The sequence below is a fragment of the Hetaerina americana genome, unplaced genomic scaffold (genome assembly GCF_022747635.1).
Source record: "Hetaerina americana unplaced genomic scaffold, ioHetAmer1.1.p SCAF_12, whole genome shotgun sequence".
Taxonomy (NCBI): domain Eukaryota; kingdom Metazoa; phylum Arthropoda; class Insecta; order Odonata; family Calopterygidae; genus Hetaerina; species Hetaerina americana.
The window spans coordinates 30210626-30238454 of NW_027286292.1; the positions used below are offsets into that span (position 1 = coordinate 30210626).

At 40.1% G+C, this 27829-nt stretch overlaps 1 protein-coding gene across 1 annotated transcript in view; it reads left to right on the plus strand.

Annotated features, from left to right (window-relative positions):
* Positions 1–320: 320 nt before the first annotated feature.
* LOC139685829 (histone lysine demethylase PHF8-like) overlaps positions 321–27829 on the plus strand; it is a 35415-nt gene continuing 7906 nt past the window's right edge. The window contains exons 1-5 of the mRNA XM_071582946.1: positions 321–348; positions 5792–5906; positions 9667–9827; positions 19264–19405; positions 23737–23929. Of these exons, the coding sequence (XP_071439047.1) occupies positions 321–348; positions 5792–5906; positions 9667–9827; positions 19264–19405; positions 23737–23929 (639 nt within the window). The remainder of the gene's footprint in view (positions 349–5791; positions 5907–9666; positions 9828–19263; positions 19406–23736; positions 23930–27829) is intronic.

Genomic DNA, 27829 nt, shown 5'->3' on the forward strand with positions numbered 1-27829 from the left:
GACTGTATTACACAAGCGCTTATCTTGTGGCAACTGCCTCCCCTCCACAGCTCCACATCCATAGTCCCCCTCCGAACAACCGTCTCCACATCGCCCCCTACCGCATTCCCCCTCCACATCTCACACTTCCTCACCCGCAGGAGCAACCCTGTAACCGTGAGTTCTGGCAACTTCTTAGCAAATGTAGCCACGAAATTCTCAGTTGGCTGGTGGTACGCTGAGGAGAACGTTGGAGTCCTACCACGTGAATATCCCAGTGTTCCCAGTAGTTGAGAAGCCAGTAGTTGTGTTAGAAAACGTGAGGCTGTAATACATCGATCATGGTCCGCAAGAGGAAGAGTGGTAAAGGTAAGACAAACTCATGGAATCATTAATTTTTTCTGTGTTTCTGAAAGTTAATTGAAAGTATTCTTGAGGTAGAATTTGTCGCCTTTGTTGAAATAACTGTTGAGGGGCGGGGAACAATCCGTTTCGACAAATGTGCTTATTGAAGTGTAGCAGCACAAATAATTCTGCTTATTCTGATCATGTGCCAAATATAGAGCATATGTGCTATTTGCAGCTCTTATTTGTTCGCTTCTTTCGATCAGTTACCATTAAGTCGCAGGCATAATCACAGTAAAAATAAAATAGTAATATTTCCCGTGGTATTTGGCATGAATTGGTGTTGAATCCAGTGAGAGCTTCGATGAAATCTCCATTCAATCAACGGAGGTCACCTGGATGTATGCTAGTGGAAGATTTGTAATTATGGCGATTGGGACGGTTACTTCGTTCCCCTCTACCTCCGTACACATTCGTTTTAACAGTTATTAGTGTAATTTAATCATGTCCCTCAACGTCGACAGTGAAATGAAAGTGCCGCCCGGGGAAGATTTCTATCCGCAATCATGCTTGGGAGCTGATGTCACCTTACCATGATTTCATCCAAAATATATTTCCTGATGAGCATTTCGTTAACCAAATCCATGCCACGCGAATCATTTTATATATATTCATTGGCGAGTGGGGTTATTGACCATTAAAACTATAGTAACAATTTTTTAAGTTAAATTACTGTACTAGATGTGCTTATATATCTGCTCGAGTAAATTCCAATGTTTTCTGTCGTAATTTGTCACTCACCGTCGTAATTCTAATTTCAGAAATGAATTACTTCATTCATATGGGTAACGAAATAATTACGAAAGACAGCAATTAATATAATTTTAGATATTGATTAAAAGGACTTATAAGTGCTAAAGAATAATTTTATTACTCTAATCAATTCAAAGGCTGAAATAAAGTTGCATGAGTTATCTTAACGGTGACTCATATTTCAATTATTACTCTCACGTTCGATTATTTAAATCTCATTGACCTGTTAACAAGAAGACGTCTGCTCAGATGGTTTGAGAAACGGCGCGAACTGTAATTCATGTGATGGAATATGAAAATTTTATAGTTGATTATTTGAATGGTAATTTAATAGCTCTGAAGAACTGCTTTTGAAGGAGCAGAATAGTTTAAGCAAACCGTGGCATCTGAAGGATGCATTACTTCCATACGATACGTAGCTGTGACATCGTGTTATAACGGACGAAAGGACGACAAGTAGCGTTTTATACGACTTGCTCTCGAAGGTGGAATAACTTTGCTGTATTAAAGTTCATCGTGGAAATCGAAAACCTACCTTGCAACATCTTTAGTGCAATCAATACTCGACTGTACTGAGACGTAATCCTTTCTGATTCCCCCGAGAGAATGAACCTCTGCAAGAAAATAGGTTTCATAGGCTAGCAGGAGCTTTCTACAATCGCAATGTTCGAGATAAAGGAAAGGCGTGGAGTATCTGCGAGCCCACGTAGTTTTGCATGGTGACATTAAGCGTATGGACCTTTATATAAATGTTTTTAAAAGTTACGTATATGGAAATAAACATCATATTCTTGCTTGTGTTTCCCACTTACCCACCGTTGAAAAGGTGAAGACTGACGTGCCCTGGGCTTCCCATGCATGCATAATTTTTCCTACAGCATGCCATCTAATTTACAAGGTTATTGTGTAATATCTCTTTTGAGCACACTTAACCCCTATTACATTTGCAGTTAGCGTTGCCATGGCACGTCTTACCGTTTATATCTTTTGAGAAACTATTTGAAGCATTGATACATAAAATCATGCGTATTATCTGCCTGATTTTTATGTCGATTCAAATCATTTGATATCGTTGTTGAGATTCATGTGTGAAATTTATTTAAAAACTCAACCCAACATCCTACCCTACAACAAGTCCTTCTTCTTCTCTGTGTACCTCCTTCCTCCCATCATTCCGTCCAACGTCCTAATCCTATTCCTGCCCTTTCCTCGTTTACCTAACATTATCCCCCTCTATTACAATATTCAACACCCCACTGCCGATCAATAAGCTTTTTATCCATTTTTCCTGCCTCCTAATAATTTCTTGCAACAATTCTTCCATCGTCCACCTTACCTAGCCCTTCGTCATTTGCTTTCCTTTCGGTCCATTTCGCCTTCCCCACCCCCGCATTTCAAAAGCCAACAATCCACGTCTATCCTCCTGTTTCAATGACCTTGTTTCCGCGACGTACATAATTACGCTTCATATCAAAGTTCTGGCGAGCCTTTTCTTAACATCCTTACTCCAAGTCCCTGTCATCAACTCCCTCCTCCTTGTGAAAACCTCTTTGCCTAGTGCAATTCTTCTTCGTGCGTCCCTACTACTTTAACCATTGTGGGCGAAAACATTTCTGAGATACATTAACAGCTCCAACTGCTCTTGTTTCTGCCCTCCTATTTTAATGTTAACCTTAGCCTTTCTCTCTCTGGAAAATCGCATAACCATTGTTTTATTGATATTGATTCTCATCCCATATCCATCGCACTGAATTTCCAATTCACTCAGAATTGCTTGCAACCGCTTGACTGACTTAGCTGGCTGGCTGACAAATTAGAGCTTGGTCAACAGCAAGCCTAACTGATTTTACGAATTCCCCTCCAACTTTTATTCCTACCTCCAGTTCTTCCCATGCTTCTTTAATCATTTTCTTCACATATATGTTGAACACCACCGTTGATAATAGACAACCCTCCATTGCACCTTTCCTAACATTTCCCATCCAGATTCTCTGTTCTCGACTCACACCTCAGCAGCCTGAGACATGTACGGGTTGTTGATTGGCCTCCTGTCCCTCCAATCTATTCCTTTTTTCTGTAATTTATTTATTAGTTATTCCCAAATCACTCTATCAAATGCCCTTTTGAAATCAGCAAAACAGGCTAGTACATCCTGACTGTATACTTTGTTCCTCTCTATTAGTGACCTCATTAGTGACCTCTATTAGTTACCTCAATGGCATCATGCATACCTCTTCCCTTCCTAATTCCAAACTGACCATCCCATAAGTAATCAAAAGCCATTAATCTATGCCTATCATCCTGCTTCCTTGACTATGTTTCTACTCTGTACAAACTACACTCCATATGAAAGTGCTAACATGCCTTCTTTTAGTATCATTACCCAACATCCTTGTTGTCAATTCTATCCTCCTTGTGAAAGCATCTTTGCCTTGTGGAATTTTTCTCCTTAAGCCCCAACTACTTCGGCCATTTTGGTCCATGACATATTTAAACTTCCACATGCTCTTGTTTTTGCCCACCCATTTTACCATTTAACTTAGCCTGTCTCTCTCTATAAAGCCACATAATTCTTGTTTTGCCTCTTTATCCCCTTGCCTCCACAATTACACTGAACAGAACATTTAAAAATAGAACACCCTGCCTTACTCCTTGTCTGAACATTTCCCATCTTGACTCTCCATCGCATCGAAGACAGTTGCAGGTTGCGGATTAGCTTCCTGTCCCTCCAATTCATCCCTATTTTCTGCAATATACTCAATAGTGTTTCCCAATTCTGTGGAACCCCTTTTGAAATCTACAAAACAGGCTAGTACATCCTGATTGTATACTTAGTTCTTCTCTATTAGTGACATCATTACTGCATATGGCATCGTGCTCTCCCCTTCATGAAAGTAAAAAATAGTAATAGTAGTTTTAGGGGAGGCAACTGACAGATGAGGTCATTTGTGCCATTAGAGATGGACAGGAATGGGTGAAGGGTGGAAAGAAACCCGGCATCGGTGTTAGCCTACTCTAAACAAAAGCTGCCATGGGGTCTGTAGCTGAATGTCCCATCCAATGGACACCATGCCCCCTCAAAGTGCCCTTCACAAAGCACCTTAAAATGGGATCAGGATACCACTGAAAACTATTTGCCACCGCTAGGATTCGAACTTGAGTCCTCTGGGTGCGAAGCCAGTACATTATCCACTGCACCATCTTGATCCCATCCCAAACTGATCATGCTTTATGTAATCATTGACACATTTTAGGAACTAGTTCATAAAAACTCCTCCTTTCACATTTTTCTAACCCAAAAAGAAGTTCTGCAGGAATGTTGTGTACACAAATGGCCTTATTTGATTTCAATTCCCTTGATGCCCCTACTGTCACACCATAGAGGAAGCCTGAACCTCAGTAATCTTCATCTATGCCATATTCTCTTTCTGTATCTAACCTTGCTAGCCTAAGTTATTTACCATACAGCTCTCCATTCCTTCGATCTCTCTGATGTCTTTTTTGTTCAACTGATATTTTTCCTGACTTATCTCTGATTATTAATACAGATTTTCCATTCTTACATGCTGACAGGATTCTTACATCCTGACAGAGTCAACCTTCCTATGTAACACACCAATTTCACCCTTCCCTTTCAAACTTTCTATATTTTAACACTGTATTTTCACACATGCTTCTTTTGCTCAAATGGTTGCCTGTTCAGTTGATTCTATATACCTCCTTCTACCTAAATTTGTAATCACATTCCTCCATTTCCTACTCTTATTGTACTAATCATCACATCCTTAATACATGTCTACCCTGTCCTTTCCCTTTTAGCAGTTACTGTAGTTTCTTTTGTGTCTTTTGATAGGCCCCATTCTTCCTTGATTGTACTTCACTCCATTCCCACACTCATGATTTTCTCTTTTTCCTGATGATGCACCTTCCTTGTATATTCATTAAATGCTTTGAAATTCTATTACCTAACCCCTGCCTTATCTTTTTAAATTAAACACTATACTTCATAACTACTAAATTGTGATCATAGTCTACATCCGCTCCTGCAAAACTGTGCGAATTGATCACACTGTTCGTAAGTCTGTGCTTAACCATAATATTATCTAGCTGATACCTTTCTAATTCACCTGGCAAGTTCCATGCATGCCCACACATTTTGAGATATCTAAACCAATTGTTGGTGATGATTAACCCCCATCTCCTGCACAACTCAATTGCTTCCTCCCCACAGTCATTCGTTGTTCCTAAACCCCCACCTGACCACCTTCTCTTCCTTTATCTATCATGCTTTCCAATCCACCGTCACTATCAAATGTTTTCCTCTAGGAACATCTGTGATTATGTCCTCTAACTGATTGTGTACCCTACATCTTCCACCCTATAATTGGTTAGTGGCTTTTATACCTGAATGATGACCAAGTTCATTGGCAATACTTTTACTTCTACGAGTAATATTCCATCTTTCTTGGAAGATGTTTCTTGCTCAATGTTAACAATGATTCTTACTATGTTTTTATTCAATATTATTGCAACACCTTGCTAGCTCTCTACTTCTCCAATGTATGTTACTCTATAACCAACACTCAAATAATCCCTGTCTTGCATGTTCTCTAAATGTCTATCTGCTAATTCTATGCAATCTTGTACTCTGCAGGTCATACAAGTGAACCTCAGGTTGAAAGCATGAGGAGGGGAAGAAATGCAAGCGGAAGAATTTTCTCTGGAACTCAGGCATTTGTGGAGCTATTGAAGTCCAAGAATTTCCCTAGGTAATAATTAGAAATGGCATTGGATATTCAGACTTGATGAATGAAGAATGAGCTTACTGTATTTTATTTTTAATCTTTGAGAGAGTTTTAGTCCTTCTTAAATCAGTTCACTAAGTAAACTATGCACTTATCCCTCATTTTTTTCAGTCTACTTTCCAGTGTTTTTGTGCCCCCATTTAATGTTTTTATTAGCCTTGCTATATCTCAAGAACCTCATTACTCATGTAGTTTATCTTATTTATCCTCTTCCAATACCTATCACACTGATTCTGTAATTTGATAAGTAATAATTGATATGTCTTGGCTAACTGGTTCACCAAAGCTTGATTCTCTGTAAATCTGCCTTCATCAATTCTCTCCAAATTTTATTCCATAACTCTCCTACTATGTCCTCCACCCATGCATCGAAAATCACAGGATGTAGTGAACCGGCTTTTCCCACACATCTGTCTAACAATGCCCATCCCAATTCTCAATGTGTTACCCACACTTTTGCAGTCTGAGACTTGTTTCTAATAATATGGCGATCCTTCCACTCTATTTACATTTTATCCAGTACAAGGGATGGTCAGTAAAGAATGAAAACTCTTTTTTTCAAGTGCAATGGTACTAATCCTACAAATTTTTATAATGTTCTCAAGCTAGTCTCCACTGCAATGCCATGTTTCCATTTTCTTTCTCCACTCTTCGAAGACATACTTGGAGCCAATTTTTGAATGCCCTTCAAAATCATCTCATCAGGGCTTGTTAATACTTCTGATGCTTAAAATTGCCTTCCATGTAGGTGTGTTTTTTTGTTTATGGGAACCAGGAAAAGTTGCTTATGGTTAGATCTGAGAGGGTGAGGAGCACACTTTCCATTGGTTTTCATGAGATGATCACAGTTACCATGGTTTTCACTTAACCCCCTACTCATAGGAATGCCTCATGTGCAATTTTTCTGTTACTATGTGAATGGCATGCATGAAGGCTCATTGTGTCTGATATCTCTCTTAGCATTATTCAAGAATTTACTCCTACAAGCCTGCAGTAGTTTTCATGCTTACTGCAGTAGAAGCAGTGAGTGGAGCTCCTGGTCACCTTGCTTTGAAATTGGTTGCCTGACCTTATTAAAAATTGTAAAACATCAAAGCCATCTTTCTTGCTAGTAGCATGATTATGACTGTTTCCTGTAATGGGCAGCATTGTTTGAGTTCCTCGAATAAAGTACTTTGTGATCATGGAGAGAGCAAATTGTCTTTATCTTAGGTTTTGAAAGAAAGTCTTTTATCTTTTCTTAGTCAAAGACAGCCCTGGTAGTTTTTTCTGAAATAACAGCACATTTTTGGTGCTGCTGTTATGTGTTTACATAATTATACCATAGTCAATTTCATTTTTAAAATAACCATAGTACACACTTATCACAGCCTCTAATGATATAATTATTAACTTATTTAACATGAAGAAATTTCATCAAGTGATGTCAGATACCATTAATTATCTTTATTCAATATACTTATTTATCATTGATTTTAAAATTCTTTGTTGTTTATATCCCAGATCTGTAACCATACTATTTAGTATTAGTTCATAATGGGCTTCCAAATGATTTTTCATTAAAGGTTCAATTATTTTAGATAGGAGACAGACCATTGCTATGGGTCCACAATAATCAAGCTCATTTTTGCATCCTTACTTAAGTAGTGAAACAACTTTTCAACATTCATAAAACCTGGGACTTTTCCTTACATTAGCAGGCTATTACTACAAACAGAAGTAAGGCAATGAATTCAACTATGTCTTTCATTGAATTGTTAGTGAAGCCAAATCTAATTGAACAGGATGAACATAATACATCACCTACCATCAAAGATAAGAACACATTTTTATTGTATTTATTCCTTTTCTACCATCTCTGAATTATTTTGGTTAGAGTGATGTCTTCATTACTTGAAAGGGCAACTCTAGTGTAACCTGAGTGTAGCAGAGTATTTGACTCTATTCTTGTCCCATGCCACTTGGAAATTATTTAAAGATGTTCAAAATTAAGGAAGCTTAAGTGGAGCTGTAATAGTACATGTCCCTGGGGAAAGGGACACAAGAAATGAACTTTAACAGTAAGAAATGGAGAGGGGGTCAGTCTATATGATCCAAAACAAATAACAGAGTTTGTAATTACCTAACTAATGAGTCTCATAATTTAAAAAATGGAATAATGAGTAGCAATAGATTTGATTCACATTTTTTCCAGCATGTGATGCCTGCCATGGTCCTCCTTCCTGAAACGGAGGATTAGGCGCAGTAGGTATCCCTACTGTGATAATAAAAAAATGCTCCAAGGCAATAAACCAAACCTTAACATTTATAATAAATCAGTCCTTCATAAATTGAGTTTCTAGACTCTAAAAATAGCAAAAATAAAACAATCATAAGAAAGGAGATGATATTAACAACTACCGACCAGGGTCCTTATTGATTAATTTTTCTAAAATCTTTGAGTCCTTAATGAGAGACAGGCTTATGAAATATATCATTAAAAATAAAATTTTAAATGAGGAACAATTTTGATTCCAAGACAGAAAAGGTACCAATCTTGCATGTTTTCTAAAAAAGAGAATGACTTCTTGGGACTCGAAGGAATACTATATTGCTGTATTCAATGATCTTTCACATGTATTTGATACTGTGGACTGAAATTCTTCTGAGTTAATGTGAATGTTATAGGATCAGGGCAATTGCCCATAAATGGCTCCAATCATATTTAGAAGACAGGAAGCAGATGGTTGAGGTTTCTGGCGTTGGCGTGAACAACACTATGATAAATTACTTATCACCAATAGAAACAATAAGTATCAGGGTACCATGAGGCCATGAGGAATTCTTAGGCCATTATTATTTCAACTATATATCAATGATTTGCTGAAATATGTTAAGAATAACGGCATACATGTAGTTCTGTATACAGATAATTCAACTCTGGCAATGAGCCACGTAGACATAAACTTGTTGCAAGCTTAGCTGAATAGCTCATTATTGCTCTTGGAAAAATTGTTTAACGTTAACAAATTGTCTCTAAATATACTAAAAAGAAATAATATTAAATTTAAGAAAAGAAGGGAAGTGCTTCAGTTAGACCTCTGCTTAAAAGGCCAACCCATAGAGAGTGTACACAGCACCAAGTTTTTACGTTTGTCTAGTGATTAGTCTTTAAACTGGGGAATCCATACAAATGGCCTATGTTCTACTTTGGCAAAAAGTGGATTTATTCTATGAAATCTTGCCAACATTAGATTTAAATTTACTAAAAATGGTGTACTATGGCAAAACTCAGACACATATGTGCTACAGAATTATTTTATGGAGAGCATCACCTGGCTTCCGTAATTTTTTATGAGGCAAAAAAGATGCATTTAGTGATTAGCAAAAATACCCCCATTGCAAACTTATTATTATTATTATACTTTTGGAATTGTCCTGATTTGAACCTGGCTCATTGCCAAATGCTCTACCCACTAAGTTATGCCAACATACCGCCTGGGCACTAGTTAAGGTGATACTCCTGGATATTATTGAATCCAAAATACATATTTGATTTTCTGAATCACAAATTTCTGGGGAAACTGCAGTTGGAACAGTAGAAAGATTTGTTTGGGACTTAATGCGAGGTCCCTCTATCAACAGCCAACCCATTGTTCAGATTGATTACATTGCTGACTGCATGGATGCATTTTATATGCAAGGTTAGTGCATTAAAGAATTCCATTATTTTTTCTCTCCCCAGTGCTGATGAGGTCTCCTTAACAATGAATGGACATCAGCTTACTCATCAGTACCTGCTGCAAGAAGGATTTAATAATCCCATATTGGTCAAACAGAAAGATGGATTGGGAATGACTGTACCATCAGAAAGCCTGACAGCGGATGATGTGGAGCGTTTTGTAGGTAGGTTACCAAATCACTTAATTGTTGGTATGGTTAAATTTTCTTAAAATCATCCCCAAATTTTTTTTTCATTTTCTTTTTCAACTAGTTTTAGCTTGTGAGATTTTAACCAATTGTTAAATTTATTTCATGAATAGCTTTGACAAACAATTTGCACTTGTGTTTAGATAATGAAATGCATTTTCTTCCCCAAAATCATAGCACTATTTAAAAGAGACTAATTTTAAATTTTGAATTAATTTTAATTGATAATGAGAGCTAATGATGTAAATTATTACCATTGTTATTATTCAAGATAAAAATATTAATGTTTATAACAATAGAGAGATATGACAGAGCTGTAACTCTTCCATAGCTGTTTAACATATGCATTTGCCCACAGAATTTATGAATATAATAACTTGAGAATTTTTTGTTGTAACTTTATATACGCTATCCATGCACACCTTATACACCACATAAATGGTAAAATAAGTTGTTTCTCTCATTTTATGTCCTGTGCTGCAACAAATATTATTATTATTATTATATTATTGGAATTGCCCAGATTTGAACCTGGCATCCTCTCATTTGGCTCATTGCCAAATTCTCTACCCACTAAGTTATGCCAACATACAGCCTGGGCAATTGTTAAGGTGATACTCTTGGACATTATTGAATCCAAAATAAATCTATGATTTTTTGAAAGTCACAAATTTTTGGGGAAACTGCAGTTGGGACAGTGAAAAGATTTGTTTGAAACTAAATATGAGGTATAACCTCTATCAACAGCCTACCCAGTGTTCAGGTTGATTAAATGGATTTTATGCTCCCTGCTAGATCAAATTTGTCTTTATGCTTATTCTGAGGGACCTTGGAGTCACTGATAAACTTGGGAATTAGCCATATATTTAAGATGTAAGATGAAAATTACATGCATCGTGCTTTGTAGCTAAACTAGACTGGTTTACTCCTAACAAATTTAGTTGGTGGCAACCATAGTGTGGTATCATTGCTTCTTAACCTAGATCCGGTTTCTCAAACATCAATTCTTTAAATGCACATTAGCTGCTCTATGGAGTGTGGTCATGAAACTTTTTATTTCAATAATTTGTGCAAAAATTTAATTTTATGTTATGTTGATAGCTTAATGTGTAATGTATATGTAGCTAAAATTTCCTTGATTTGACTGAAAGGTGAATCAAAAGAGAAATTCATTGCTCTTATGGAAGTGAACGTTAACACTTAAAGACAATTACCCTGAATAGCAATGATTCTAGCCTTGTCCCGTGTGACTTTTTCCCAATCTTCTTTGCGAAGAAATACTTAGGTGAAAAGCATTTTTCAAAATACAGGGTCCATTCTGAAAGAAATGCAATTGAATTTCCCTCGCCGCTCCTATTAGTCGGAGTGAGATTGAATCACTTGGAGTAGGTGGGGGGATGCTAAGCTTTGCCATGTAACCAGTCTCAGTGCTCTCAAAGCTGTGGAAGTAGCAGGATGCCTGTTATTGGAAACCTCTGTGTGCCGATCGTGTCTTGAAAGAAATGGAATCAACAATAAGGCAACGTTAGGCAATTACTAAGTTTGTGCTCAACTGAAAAAATCTCTTGAGAAGACTAGCGAAATGATTTGTGAGGCTTATGGAGACTCTGCTCTGTCTTACACACAAGTTTCTAGGTGGTTAAAGGCCTTTAAGGAGGGCCGGGAAGAGGTTCATGACGAAAAACACTCCCCAAAGATGCCTTCCAGGGTGCGTACTGGTCATGGCAGAGTTTTTGGAAAAAATGTGTAGAGGTCCGAGGACAGTACTTAGAAGAATTTTTAAGCTTTTGTGCAAATCTGTTCAATAAATTACTTTCAAAAAAATAATTGCATTACTTTTGGAACTCACCATGTAAGGAGCATGTTTAGGAGGGCAAACTTTACAAGTTTCAAGTTAAAATGGCTGCCAATGATGTCTGCCCCTGTCACACTGGAGTCAATTAAATGAAACTTGTGCCGTGTAGGTACATTTCACCTCTGTTGAAAATGTAACAAATTTGAATATTTGCACAGAATTTCATGTGACTTCAAAAATTTTTGCTCACTCTTTATTGAATGCACCCTATATTTGTAATCTGTCACTTACTGTCCATTTGTTGGGAGTAAAGTTTGCTGGACAGGCATGGATTGAGGAAGGTTGAGACTGAAAGTGTTTTGGTGTATTGGGATAGTAATTACTAAAAATTTTATATTGCCACCCAGATTGAAAACACATGCCTCAATACTCACTCTGCTTCTAAATATAATGTAGAGATTTGTTGTTTTATTACAATTATCTACTGATATTGCTCAAGGTGATAATTTTCCAGGTGTAAGTATATGCAACCAAAAACTTAGAAGAACACCATGATAACTTAAATTTTTTCATTTAATTGTGAATTAACTTCATTTCAATGGAAGTTTTTGCACACTCATATATTGATTTCCATATTTTATGGCATACCTGACCAACCTTTTTTCCAAAACTATGGTTAAAAATCATGTGCATTTTCAATGTGAAGGTATGAACTCCATGGGTTAAATGTTCAATACTGATAGTTATTTTTACCCTAAATTTTCAGTACTATCTATTTTGACTCCATTATATTTAGATGGTTATATTTTCTTATACGTATATAATATTTATAATTCAATTGCATATTGTAATTAGTATTATTATTATTATCATCAGCTCATCACCTTATGTAATGTGAAAATCATGTTCCTTGTGTATGTAGTCCTAATTGAGGTATGAGTGAGATGTTGAACGAACTTGATTGTACATGGTTTGTATAAAAAATATTGGGAAAAGTTTTGGAAAAATAATTTATTTTCAGCTACTGCCACAATACCTCAAAATTCTTCGAAGAGCATCCGTTGAGCATCGTCACACTTTTGACAGTTTTTCTATGACTCAAAGGCTCCATGGCTGGTGGATTACCGAAGGTCCTAAAGGGTACGCATGCAAGCTTCTTTGACTGCACTTAAGGTCCCATGGTAGTGTTCTTTGAGGTAGGATTTCACTTTTGGGAATAGGATGTATTCTGCTGGTGCCAAGTCAGGACAGATGGGGGTTGGGGAGCTGTCATGATACTGAAGGGGTATCCTTCTACGCTAGTGGACGTTAGGAAAAATTACACTCGAGCGTTAAACTCAACGGGTTTATTATCGAAACGGATTTACAGAGGGCGATCGTACAGCTTGCTTCTTCATTCGCGGCAGACTGACTCTCCCGCCCGACGTCCACCTTTCTCTGTCGTAGCGACGCCGTGTCCCCCTGGTGGTACTTTCCGGAACTTGTAACAAATAAGTTCCACCGTGCGTTCCGTCTGCTCTCCTTGCGCCGCCACATCACCCCCTCTGTAGACTTTAGGCCACTAAAGAATGAAAAAGGAAGGATTAGCGAAAAGAAGTGAGATGCTATGGTACAAAATCTTCCAGGTGCTTTGGGAAATGGACCCTCCTCCCAAAGCGGGTCTCTCTCGGCTCTTCGGCAGGTGCAGCAGTGGTGGTTCTTGGGTGTGTTTTGTCCCGAAGAGATGCGGGTGCTGCGCTGCTCGTCCCGTCGTTCTCCTCAAGAGTGTAGGCAGGTTTTATGCGGTCGATTGAAATTGTTTTCTCACTACCTCGGACGTTGACCACGAAAAATTTTGGCTCTCTTCGGATGACCGGGAAGGGACCCTCGTACGGTGGCTGAAGATTAACCTTTGTCGCGTCGTTTCTCACGAAAACGTGGGATGAGGACGACAGGTCTTGATGCAAGAAGACAGACTTCTTGCCGTGGCGTGACGCAGGAACTGGTCGTATGGTGGAGAAATGTTGCCGTAGCTGCGCGGCGAAATTAAGGTCGTCGTCCGCCGGCCGCTCGCTAGGGACGAAAAACTCTCCTGGTAGACGGAGTGGTTGACCATAAACCATCTCCGCCGGCGACGCCCCAATGTCTGCTTTCCAGGCGGCTCGTATACCGAGCAGCACTACTGGCAGGACGTCCGGCCAACCATCCGACTGGTGGCACATTATGGCTGCCTTCAGTTGGCGGTGGAACCTCTCCACCATGCCATTTGCTGCGGGGTGATAAGCCGTGGTTCTCAGGTGCCTCGAACCGGTGAGCCCCGCCAACTGCTGGAACAGATGTGATTCAAACTGTCGGCCTTGGTCCGTCGTAATCCGGAGTGGAGTGCCGAAGCGAGCCACCCAATTCCGAAAGAATTCCTTGGCGACCGTGTCAGCTGTTGCGTCCCTAACCGGGAACGCCTCTGGCCATCTTGAAAAACGATCGACACACGTCAGGCAATACCGATATCCCGCGGAAACCGGCAAGGGGCCTACAATGTCGATATGAACATGTTCAAAACGCTGGGTGGGCGGCGCAAAGCCTCCCACAGGGGACACTGTGTGGCGATGAATCTTCGCTCGCTGGCAGGGAATACATGCGCGTGTCCATGCACGGCAATCCTTGCGCATCGAGGGCCACACAAACCGTTCTGCGACCAACTTGGTGGAAGCCCGTATTCCTGGGTGTGACAAGCAATGCAGCGAGTCAAAGACTGGCTTCCGGAAGGGTTCAGTTACATAAGGGCGGACTGATGGTGTCGACACGTCACAATATAACTGAAATTCACACTCGGGAATGCGCATCATTTTCAACCGGAGGGAATCGTTGGGCTGTTTGAGCCGGTCGTCTTCCGCCTGAGAACGTGCGAGGGCGCGGTAATCGATGGCACCACTCACAGCTTCTACCCTTGAAAGGGTGTCCGCGACTACGTTTTCGCTGCCTGACAGATGACGGATGTCGCTGGAGAACTGGGCAATGTAATTTAGATGCCGAAACTGACGCGGGGAACACTTTTCTGGTTTTTGGGCGAAGGCATAAATCAGGGGTTTATGGTCAGTAAAAATTGAAAATTCACGACCCTCGAGCATATGCCGAAAATATTTAACAGATTCATACACGGCAAGCAGTTCCCTGTCGTACGGGCTGTACTTTTGCTGCGTGGAAGTGAGTCTACGGGTAAAGAAACCGAGTGGCTGCCAACCGTTGCTCGTACTCTGCTGCAAGACTCCGCCCAACGAGGCGTCCGACGCGTCCGTAAAAAGGCCTAAGGGCAGAGAGACGTCTGGGTGCGCGAGAAACGTCGCTTGCGCGAGGGCGTCTTTGCATTCATTGAACGCACGATCCAAGTCGTTATTCCACCGCACAGGTTCATTCCCTTTTACTCCCCCCCTTAGGACATCGTTAAGTGGCAGTTGGATTGCCGCAGCCTTTGGTATGAGCCGTCTATAAAAGTTAATCATGCCCAAGAATTGGCGCAGTTTTTTCACAGTTTCCGGGACAGGAAAGCACTTAATCGCATCTATTTTCGCCGTCGTCGGCTTAACCCCGGATGCACTGACACAGTAGCCTAAGAAAGACACTTCCGTCCTACCTAGCACGCATTTGGCGGGATTTACCAGCACTCCGTACTCCCGCAAACGCGCAAATAGCTCACGTAGATGGCGCTCGTGCTCTTCAACGTCCATCGAGGCGACTAAAATGTCGTCTAAATAGGCGTACGAGTGGTCCAAACCCCTTAACACCTCATCGATGAACCTTTGAAATGTTTGGGCTGCATTTCTCAGGCCGAACGGCATGCACGGGAATTCAAAGAGTCCGAATGGCGTGATGATTGCCGTTTTTGAAATGTCGTCGGGGCACACAGGTATTTGATGGTACGCGCGTACGAGGTCAATACGCGAAAATACAGTCTTACCGGCCAGATTGTGCGCAAAATCGGCGATATGAGGCACCGGGTATCGGTCGGGAATGGTCCGCGCGTTGAGACCGCGATAATCCCCGCAGGGACGCCACTCGCCATCCTTCTTGGGCACCAGATGCAGAGCCGAGGCCCAACAACTGTCCGACCGTCGGACCGTACCGCTGCGTAGCATCTCGTCGAACTCCTTCTTGGCGATGGCGAGCTTATCTGGTGCTAGTCGCCGGGGCTTGCAGGCGACGGGGGGTCCGGACGTCACCTTGATGTGATGCATGGTCGCGTGCCGGGGCTCCCTCGGTGTGCCAGCTGGGCGAGTGATCTCTGAGAATTCGGTCAGAATCTCATGGAATCGAGATGATTCGATTACAGTCTTCACCTGCGGGACCGAACACGGCACAATGCGACCGCCCGTGCCCAACGACGTTATCCCATCCGTTATTCGCTGCCGGCGGACGTCCACTGAAAGGCTGTAAAAGGACAGAAAGTCCACGCCAATGATGGGCCTATCGACATCCGCCACGACGAAGCGCCAACGGAAGTCCCGCTTTAGGCCTAAATTCAAGGCTAAGTCTATCCACCCATAGGTCTTTATCACCGTCCCGTTCGCGGCAAATAGCTGGTAGGTAGAAAGTGGCTGTCGTCCCTTCACCAGCGTACGCGGGTAAACGCAAAGATCGGAACCGGTGTCGACCAGGAATTCTGTCTTCGTCACCGAGTCCACAACATACAGGCGGCGAGGCTGGGGGCAGCGGGCGTCGGCCGCAATTACGCCCTGCCCTCGTGGTTTTCCGACTTATAGGCGCACGGGGAACGGCACTTAGTCGCGCGAGCACCAAAAGTAACATGATACCAGCACCACCTTGCATCTGGAGGCGCGGAAGGGCTGCGGGCACGCCGCTGCCGGCTTTTGGAACGTTTCCGTCCGCGAAAATCTGGACAAGAAGCAGTCAACGCGGCTACCTGTTGTGTAAGGGCCGCTATCTGCCTTCGAAGTTCCTCCACTTCGGAATGCGGCGTGACCCTGGCGACTTGCGGGGGGCACGGCACCTCGTGCACCTTGTCGGCTAGTTTCGACAGGCTTTCCAGTTCCAGCGAGTCTTGTGAGGCCAGGATGGACTGTGTGTGGGATGGCAAGCGATTCATCCACAGCGTCTTCAGAAAGTCGTCTGGCACGGCAACGCCAGCCAACGTCCGTAGATGGCGCAAGAACTGCGATGGCTTCCGGTCCCCCAACTCCTCGTGCTCAAGGAGTTGCCGTATTTTCTGCGCCTGTGAGACAGAAAGTCGTTGGATTAATTCCTCCTTGATCTTCTGGTATGGGTCTGCCCTGGGGGGATTCACAATAATGTCCTCCACTTCCAGCGCGTGGCGATTGTCTAACTGGGCGACCACGTGGGAATACTTCGTCGCCTCACTCGTTATTCCCGCTAGCGAGAACTGAACTTCCAGCTGCGAAAACCATAGAGCCGGCTTTTCTGGCCAAAAAGGTGGAACTCGCATCGTCACTCTGTTCACGATTGACTCCTCCGACCCGTTGCTTGGAGGCGGCATTTTGCACCACGTGGCGCTTCAAGTCACAGAACGAAAAAAAAATGCAAACCTTAGCTCACGCGTGATCACGTCGGGGTCACCAATGAAGGGGTATCCTTCTACGCTAGTGGACGTTAGGAAAAATTACACTCGAGCGTTAAACTCAACGGGTTTATTATCGAAACGGATTTACAGAGGGCGATCGTACAGCTTGCTTCTTCATTCGCGGCAGACTGACTCTCCCGCCCGACGTCCACCTTTCTCTGTCGTAGCGACGCCGTGTCCCCCTGGTGGTACTTTCCGGAACTTGTAACAAATAAGTTCCACCGTGCGTTCCGTCTGCTCTCCTTGCGCCGCCACAATACCATTGCCGAAGGTCTTCACAAGCAAACACTCGACTCTGCTCTTGGTCGTCCGTCAAATCCTTCGGGATGAGTTTAGCTCAGATCTTTTGCATCACCAAATTTTCAGTGATAATCGTGTGCGCTGTCATTTTATCAATGCTAATATGATCTGTGATGTTGCTCACACGTAACTGGTGGTCTGAATCCAGCACTTCACACAAACACTAGTAAAAAATTGTTACCGATACTTTTTAAACAAATCTTGTTTATTATCAGATTGATCATAACCAAATAGTGGGTGCACTTCTTACCAAGTGAGCTTATTCATCTAAAAAGATAACCTCAATAAATATGATATCAATAGGCAAGAGATTTAACTATACAATTCAATTTAAACTAAAGAGTGCTAGACTATGCTAAGGAACATGGAAACAGCAGTAGCAAGGCATTTTGGTCCACAATTGTGCCATTTGTCTGGCTTTTCAGCGTGAGAACTAAAAGGAACTGTAACTTAAGTTGGAGATATGCTTTAATGCAGACTGTCAATACTTTTTCCTTGTATGTGCCCTATTGGAGCGAGGGTTTGTCTTATATTTATATGCCATCAGGTATGGTAAATATTATTTCTGATAAATTTATATCATAGCTGTGAGCATTGAGTGTGGTCATTGTGAAGTCCTCTAGTAATTTTCACTGAGTTCAGTTCTGCACTGTTGCTGGCATTATTTAGACGGATGACTCATGAATCACCTTAAGGGCTGAAGACGATGAAGGAGTCGTCCTGCGAAAGGCCAGCGACAAATCAGTACTTAACATGATAAAAATCCAGAGAAGAATTCTCTATGAACATACGCCAGGAAAGCATCAGATACTTTTTCATTGGTTTTTGTTTGCCAGGGATGTAATGAACTCGAATGTTAATGAGGTTTTGAAGGGTATTAGTTTTAATTATTCATTAATTAATTTCAATTTAATTTCTTTCCAGTAATTGGGAAGTAACTATTTAAGTTACATTTGTTTGACACCTACTACATAAGGTTTTCCAAAAGCATTTAAATATCATGCAAATACACTGCTACTTTTCACAAAACAAATGTATGAATGGTAATTGATGTATGAATCCCCATTTTTTCCCATGCATGGATCCCTATCACCATTAGATGATAGAGAAATTTATGTGATTTGAGCTCTTGTTCATCCACACAGTAAAATTTGTAACAGTGTTATCTAATAACCTAGAGCTATTTTTGCAGAAAACCTCTTACTCTGCGTTTCAATGAATATTGCCTTTTATCAATTAACAGGCCAAGTCACTTGATCCTTATCAAGTTGGAATGTGACTTACAGCATTGTTCTATTCCTATACTGGGCATTTTGTTTATAGTAATTGGCTTAGTACTCATAGCTGAAATAATCTACTTTTAAAATGGAATGCAAAAACAAACAAATTTCATGCCTTATCTTTATTTCTTTGATAATAGTAATTATCTTAATTAGTCATAGGATATGTGATATTTAGTTTGTCAAAGATGATTTTCATGATAATAATAATATATGAGTCTATAATCCTAAGGAGTGATCTTCCAGTGTGTGTTAGAGTGTTGGACTACTGACCAGAGGGCCTGAGTTAACTCAGGCCCTCTGGATGCCTCAGGTTTCCTCAGCTTCACCTAAACTGTGCAATTTATTAAATATCAGAACTGCATGGTGACACAGGGAAAGGACCTGGCTCCTGACCAGGATGTTGAAATTTCACATGCTCTTTGGCTTATTTGTTAATTGTGGTTTTCCTCTCCATTAATACAGGTTCCGATAAAATGGTTGATGTAATTAAAGTGACAAGACAAATTGGAATCCGAATGAACCTTGGAAAGTTTATAAAATACTTCAAAAGTCCAAAGAAAAGCAGGATTCTGAATCTTATAAGTTTAGAATTCTCCCAAACATCGTGAGTATCTTCATGTTAGAAATGATAATACCCATTGCATGAGCCAGGGTACGCATTGCATGAGCCAGGCTATATGGATCTCAAGAATTACATTGGTTCATCTATTACATTCAAGTGTTCCCCGAGTATTGACTGTCCACGTTTTATTGACTTCATTAGAAGATTTACAAGGCATATTTGAAGAATAAGGGCTGTTTGGTCATGAAAAATATTTTTGTTAAAAAAGTTTTTCTGAATGGTTTTAGTTTCCTACAAACCTGCTTCCCTTTTCTGAATAGTCGCCGTTTATCAGGTTCTTTAATCCCACAGCCTAGAAATTCGCCGACTTGAATTTGAACCAGTTGAAAATGACAGTCTTGAGTTTCATGACATCTTCAACCTCTTGTCCTCCCAGCCACTGTTTCAAACAAGAAGAGGAAATGGTTGCTAGGTTCATGATTGGGACCAGGGTGTAATGGGCAAAAAACGCTTGTCCACTCAACTTCCTTTGCTCTTAGTGTTAGTTAGTTAGCATTTTCAGTGCCCACCATGCACACAATTTGTAGTATCTTACCGTTTTTGTAACAGAAATGTCAATAGTGGTGCATCCATAAAGAGGAATTTTATCAACCAGAGCACTAATCATCAGTTGTTGATCAGATTGCAGTTTTTGGTCAATTTTTTGATTGGTTTCACCTGTAGGCCTGCCACTCTGCTCGTAATCATGCACATATGTGCCCCCATTTTTTAAGTCAAGACACCATAGTCTAACCTTCCCTTCAATCAATACTCTAGGTCTACAAGCTTGGCGCAACTCATTATGAATTTGGGTAGCTGATGTTCCTTTTGCACACAAATATTGAATCACAACATACAGTTCACTACTCGCAGGAGCGGTGATTGCTGTGGACATTGTTATCTGCATTCACTGACAGGCAAAGGTCTATTGAATCAATACAACAACTTCAGTACCTTCAGAAATAATTATTTGATTGTGTTGCATGCTTAAAACATGGTTCTCGTATGCCGTTATTTAAATATAAAAGAATGACCCTTAATTTTTGAATGTGTTCTGCATATAATTGCCCAGGAAAATTCAACATGTTCCATCTCAAGAAATAGTGATCTCTACGGCCTCTCAATTAAATGAGAATGGGGAAAGAAAACTCCAATGGCTGTAAAAATTAGTTGCAAATCTCTTTCCTGGTTGCTCTTTACCTGTGTTCAGATTCTCCCAGAAGTTGGGCCCTTTTGAGTGTGTGAGTGTGTTTCTTGAGTGCTTGTGTGTGTGTTTGGTTTGTGCCAGTCAAAAAAGTGTGTGCTTGAGAATATCCTGGAATCTTTAACGGGGTCTACTCTACAGCCTCGTGAAGGATTCAATCTCCAACTGAAATTCTTTAACAGGGTCTCACAGCCTCGTGAAGAATTTCAGTCAGGATAGTGTGTGTGTGGCTGTGTGTTGGTCCCTGATGCGGATTAATTTCCCGTAAACCACCACAGAGGGTATTCTGGTCGAGAGGTTGTGGTTGGTCCCTGACGTGGTTCTCGTTAAACCAACACAACAATTGGTCTGACGAGAGATTTGCAACTAATTTTTACAGCCATTGGAGTTTTCTTTCCCTGTTCTTATTTAATGTACCACCTCACTATCATCAAGAGTGCATCTCATTAGAAGTGGCCAAGTTACCTTAGTTTTACTAAAGAGTTACCTTTCCTTTTCACCCTTAACCTTTCTCTCTCCTTCCCATGCACTACTCTTTTCTACCCTTCATCCTTTGCCCCCTTAATGACTGTAAAATTTAAGCAAAAATCACTTCACCCTTTCAGTGCCAGCTGTGGGGTGTGTGTACGAAAAATGCCATGGGCCAATCTATCGGCCGGGGGTTTTTTCTCTTGCCTTCACTTTTCTGTGCGTCAAAAAGCTTTTGTAAACAATGTTTGCGTATCTGTTAAGCTTTCTTATCATTGTTGACAAATTTTCATGAGGAAAATGAAATACATATTCAAATTTTGGTTATTTGAACAGAAGGAATTTTCTGCATTGTAGCATGTCTTCTTTTCCTGAGTAGCAGATGCTGTATCAATGTAAGCTTATATAAAACCTTACATTTTATCATATGTCCCTGTATTATCTACAAACACGTCTTTGTATTACTGTGAGGTTGTCTTTGTGGCAAACACTATTTACCTCATCCCTCTTGCCCTGAACACTTTTCTGATGACACATGATAATTCATTTCATTGGAAATGAATCATTTTATGCTTGCTCTGATTCTCCATAATAGCCTTTTGGAGTTGCGTAGGAGAGACTAGCTGTGACAATGATTACTCATTCATACTGTTGGACTTAATTGTAAAAAAAACAAAGAAAATCTTCTTAGAATTCCCTGGCTGAAGATTTGTAATGAGGATTAGTAGTACCTGATTACTGGGAAGATGTTGGGGAGATATCCTTGGTGACTGAATGCAACTATTAAAAAAATAATTTCAAAAGCATTAAACTGTTAATGTTTTCGAAGTAAAAGTAGAAGAAACTAATTATGACCAAATTATTGATGTAAAATTCTATTTGCAAACTCTGCAGGATAATAATCATAACAATTACACGAGACAACAATGGAATATAAATATTCTGGAGTATAAATAAATTCTATAGTGAGCTTGTTACTTGAACTGACATGACATTATAATAAGTATTATGTAAGGTCAATTCAAGACTGAAACGTGAAGAATTCTACGTGGCCAGTTAGCACCGCTAAGGCTGGTATGGAAAAGCAGTGGATGGCATGGACACAACATATTCAGTTAGAGTATAAACTTTAATGTGGGATCTTTGAAGTTTTGAGAATACATTTGGAAATGACAAGAATAATTTGCTTTGGAGTTTAAAAATTATATATATTAAGAAATTTTTTATAGTTAAAATATGTTTATAATTTGTTAATTAGCAGTTGAAGCTACAATTTGTGTTTACTATTGACATGTCATGTGTTATATTTCTGGTAAGGATGGGGTTTCATGTACGAGGGTGATTCAAAAAGTAAGGTTCCCTATTTTTTTCATGAAAAATCAAATTTATTCTCAACTTAAAAGTACATCATTAGAAAGGTTGAGCATTTAGCTATTTTTCTACATAGTCACCTTGATGATTAATCACTTTTTGCATCCTTGTAAGCAGCTTTTTAAAACTGGCATCGGAGCTTTCTCCCACCACTTCACGAAGCCAACTGACGACTGCTTCTCTGAAATAAATTCATTGCCATTTAGTAAAAGTGTATGGACATCAAAAACGTGCAGAAGTGGTGCAGGGAGTTTTTTGATGGCCGGGAAAACGTCCATGATGAGCAGCAGTTGGGGCGGCCGAGTTTGGTGGAATCAACGTTGGCTCCAATCGACAAGATGGTGCGCAATAACTGGAGAATTACCCTTCATGAGATAAAGGAAGGCCTTAATGAAGATAGTGGCTACTCCTCCATGCAGAATATTGTATTGGATGTCCTCAGTTACTACAAGGTATCTCACCTAAGGAGTGTGTTTGCATCATGACAATGCACATCTACACCAACGTGCAAATGTCACATCAAACGACCAGCCTACTCAATGAATTCATCAGGGACCACCCTCCTTACAGCTCGGATGTTGACCCCAGCGACTACCGCTTGTTTCCCGCTCTCAAAAAACACCTTGGAGGGCAGAAAGTCAAGTCAGACTGCAAGAAGCAGTCGTCAGTTGGCTTGGTGACGCGGCGGGAGAAAGGTATGATGCTGGTATTAAAAAGCTGGTTTCAAGGATGCAAAAAATGATTGTTTGTCAAGGTGACTGTGTAGAAAGTAGCTAAATGCTCGGCCTTTCCTTCGATGTACACAAAGTTGAGAATAAATTTGATATTTCCTTAAAAAAATAGGAGAGCTTAGTTTTCGAATCGCCCTCGTATTTCAGATCCCTTCTTGAATTTATACATTTTGCTTTGCCATTTACAATTATCATATTATTCTTTTTTGGCCTTTATCTTGGTCCTTTTCCTACCCTTACCTTGCTTGCCTAGCATCAATCAAAATGCTGTGCATCCATCAGAATCTATTGCCTGCATCCATATGCATTATGATGGGCCAAAAAATGTAGATGGATTAATTTTATTATTGTTGAATGAAAATATATTATGATTATTTCTAGTGAAATAACATGTGTAGAAACCCAGTTTATGTCCTATATTCCATTTACTTAGCCTTTTGACTTTGCTATTTTCTGTCTATCTGGTAAGGAAGTAAGTTTCATGTCCTCTACATCTCTTTTCAGCTTTGTGTATGATATTTAATTTTGCATTGCACTTTGATCCTGTCATATTATTTCAGGCTTAGTTCTCAGGTTGAGGCACCATATATAGCACGAAAGCTGGACTGGCTGAACCATGTATGGCCCAAGGATATTAGACATGATGAACGCAAACCTCGAGTAGGAAAATACTGCCTCATGAGCCCCAAGAACTCGTACACAGACTTTCACATTGATTTTGGTGGGTCTTCTGTTTGGTATCACTTGCATTGGGTAAGATATCTGACCAAATTTCATATTTCTTTTTCATAGTCATACCAATACTCTTTTGTCACATTTGCCCCTCTAATGGGGAGGATACATATACCTCTCTCTGCTTAATGTAAGTATACTACCTTGAACAAAAAGTTCCCGGAATAACCACCGTGTGGCGCTCCCATCGTTCCGATTTGAGTTCTGTTTTTTTTGTTAAATTGGTACATCTGTTGTTGATATTCCCTTTAAATCTTAGTGTCATAACTTGACATTTGCAAAAGTTACGTAGCCAAGAGTACATCTATCTCTGTGTGTGTTGGCGATTTTTTACAATTTCAGAAATGGATTTAAATTTGCAACAACGAACTTGTATTAAATTTTGCGTAAAAAACGGATTTAGTGGCGCACGGACGTTGGAAATGTTGGAAAAGTGTTTCGGCAACGATTCTCTAAAAAAAACGGTCGTTTACCAGTGGCACGAGCGGTTCAGAAGTGGTCGTGAGTCAATCGAAGATGATGAACGCAGTGGCAGACCATCGACATCGAAAGTCGGTGAAAAAATTGATAAAGTAAAAGAAATGTTGGTCAATAACCGCAAATTAACCATCAGAGAAATAGCGGAGGACTTGAACATTGCCTATGGATCCGCCCAAGACATTGTGGTTAATGATTTGGGTTTCCGTCGTGTAGCAGCAAAGTTGGTGCCAAAAGACCTCAATTTCATGCAAAAAAGAGACCGTGTTGACGTCGCAAAAGACATGATTTGCGAGGCTGAATCCGATCCCACATTCATCAAAAGGATCATTACTGGAGACGAGACGTGGGTTTATGAGTACGACACGCAATCCAGACATCAGGCAAGTGAATGGCGTTCACCAAATGAGCCGAGACCAAAAAAACCACGTCGTTTTCAGTTAAAAAAGAAGGCAATGCTGACGGTTTTCATGGATTACAACGGTGTAGTGCATCATGAATTTTTGCCAGAAGGCCAAACAGTAAACAAAGAGTATTATTTGGGCGTTATGAGACGTTTGCGTGAAGCAATTCGCCGAAAGAGACCAGAAATGTGGGCAGAAAACTCGTGGATTTTGCACCATGATAACGCACCGTCGCACAGTGCTATCATTATTCGTAATTTTTTGACGAAAAATGCAACAAATACCATCCAACAGCCACCGAATTCACCTGATTTGGCTCCCTGTGACTTCTTTCTGTTCAATCGAGTTAAAAAACCATTACGGGGAACGCGTTTTAGCAGCCGAGAGGAAGTAATGGAAAAATCGCAGGAAGCACTGATGGACATACCGAAAACCGACCGTAACTTTTGCAAATGTCAAGTTATGACACTAAGATTTAAAGGGAATATCAACAACAGATGTACCAATTTAACAAAAAAACAGAACTCAAATCGGAACGATGGGAGCGCCACACGGTGGTTATTCCGGGAACTTTTTGATCAAGGTAGTATATATGTATATATACTATGTATGTATATATATATATATGTGTATATATACATATATATCACTCAATAACAAATATATTGTTATTGAGTATGTATATATAAATTATATATATGTAATATATATTTGTTATTGAGTGATGTACCATAATTGTTAGTCCTTGGTCTAAGTTATCTATAAAATGGCTGAGAGACTACCTATACTGTCTGATGATATTATAATTAAAATGTTCGGAGCTTAGTGTAGAAATGGAAAGAATGAGCGAAAGGAAGCCACAATCAGAGGAGGAATACTCCAAGTGTGTCAATGGGAATGATTGGCGGTACCAGTGGGAGAGCAGCAGGGTTACCTCACGGAATAGAAGCATTGCATGAGATTTCTGAGAGCAAAACAGAAAAAGAATGCAGAAGATGTTAATGAAGAGAAAAAGGATACCATACAATCACATTCCAGTTCTGGGTTAAAATAGGAATTCCTAGGCATATATTTTGCTGTATACTTAAATGCTCTGAGTGAACTCCTAGGCCCCATATTCCTGGCTAAATTAAGAGGCTGGCGCAAAAGGCTATCTATTGGAGAAAAATTAGTTAGACACAGCAAACTAATTTGCATGCGGGGTAAAAAATAATCCAGAAACACTTTGCAGCAGAAAGTGAAAATAAGAAGCCATGATAAAGACTGGGTTGACACCAGCAAGGAGGTAATTTTGTTTTTTGCAAAGATGCTGTGACGTATTAAATGTAAGCCTACTCTAAGCAGTTATCTTACCCACAGCCCGGTCTTGGCAACCCCCATTTTTTTATGAAATAATGATTGAGCAGATGTTTTTTCTCCTTTAGAGATATCTGCTTTTTGCTGATAATGAGTTGTTAAGTGACACCAGACCAGTATCCCAAAAGGTGTACAAAATAAAGCCTTTCTCATTCTGTTGGAAAATTTTCTGAGATCTACATTCCTGAGGAAGATGTTTTTATTGATGAATGTTTATTACTTTAGGAGGGCCATCTAATGTGGAAGGTCTACATTCTGAAAAAAAGGTGTTTTGGAATGTAATCTTATAAGCCTTGTAAAGCAAAGAATGGATGTGTTTGGAATATGATAATGTACTCATGAAAGATACGGAAATTCGTAAATTATGTGGCAGCATAGATGCATGACATTTTACAAAACCCTCTTGGATTGTTTTAACACTATCAGAAAAGTTACTGAATAAGGGTCATCTTATAGGTCAGGACAATTATTACAGCAATCCTGAGCTGCATGAATTTCTAAATTTGAGGAACTGTGGGGTCAAACTGGAAGGAATTGAAGAGATTTATAATGAAGAAGAAATTGAGAATGGGATAAGTTGCAGCCACCTTTAGAAACCAAGTGATGGCTTTGAAGTGGAAGGACCCGAGGGATGTTTGTGTTTCGAGCAGCATTCATGATGCTAGCGCAAAAAGAGTGCGGGACAGGAAGGGAAGGTTGAGGAGAAACCTCTTACCATTGTGGAATATGACTCAATGGTAAGAGTTCAGCTATCTATCTGTACATGGTTATATACATACAGTTCAACAAATATCAAGGGTCGATTTCTGAAGTGTCCAGAAAAAGCTCAAAATTAGACCCTCCGCTATGATTATCAGGTAGGCATATCCCAGACCTAATTCATCACTTGCAACTAAAAATATTCACACAAGAGATGTGAAGTGCATTTATCACTCAAGCAGAGGAGGGAAACAAAATACTTCCATTAAGCAGATATGCCGGGAAAGCACCAGATCTTACTTCAACATACTTCCTCAGAGAGTGCAATGTTTGCATGTTAAACATATTTCCTTGTTCAGTCATATTCTAAGGGTGATTAAAATGCCCCCACTTCCTGCCTTGTGAGGCAGGAAGTGGGGGCATTTGCTTCTAGTGGGGGCAATCCTACTTCTACCAACTACCCTCCAAGAGCATAGCATTTGATAGGATAATACCATTGACCCCTCTTTGGCATATCTAATCAAACTAGCAAACAGGGTTGAGATAGAATAAAATTCTTACATCTAGATGGAAAGTAGCCGACTGCGCCAAGTCCATGAGCTCTGTTCCACTCTCTCAATGGGAGAGCAATCAGCTCAAGCAGATGGATGACTCCATGAATCGAGAGCATTAACACTTTGTAATAGGTCTAGTGATTCAAGACTACTACTAATACTAATACTGTTTGTTTTTTATTAATTGCTGTTTTACATTGGCTATAATATGCAAAAAGCAGTTAATTTTTTAAGATCATAGTGTGTTGTTTTGCAATAAATGTAATTGTACTCTATTGCTAAAGTATTGTATTGATGAATTTCTGTAACATTAATGGATGACCCTAGAGAAACTCTTAATCATATATTTTATGTTCATACTTGTGTTATGATGAGATCTATGTCATGTATCAATAAAAAAATAAATATGCATTCATAAATTATGCGTGCAA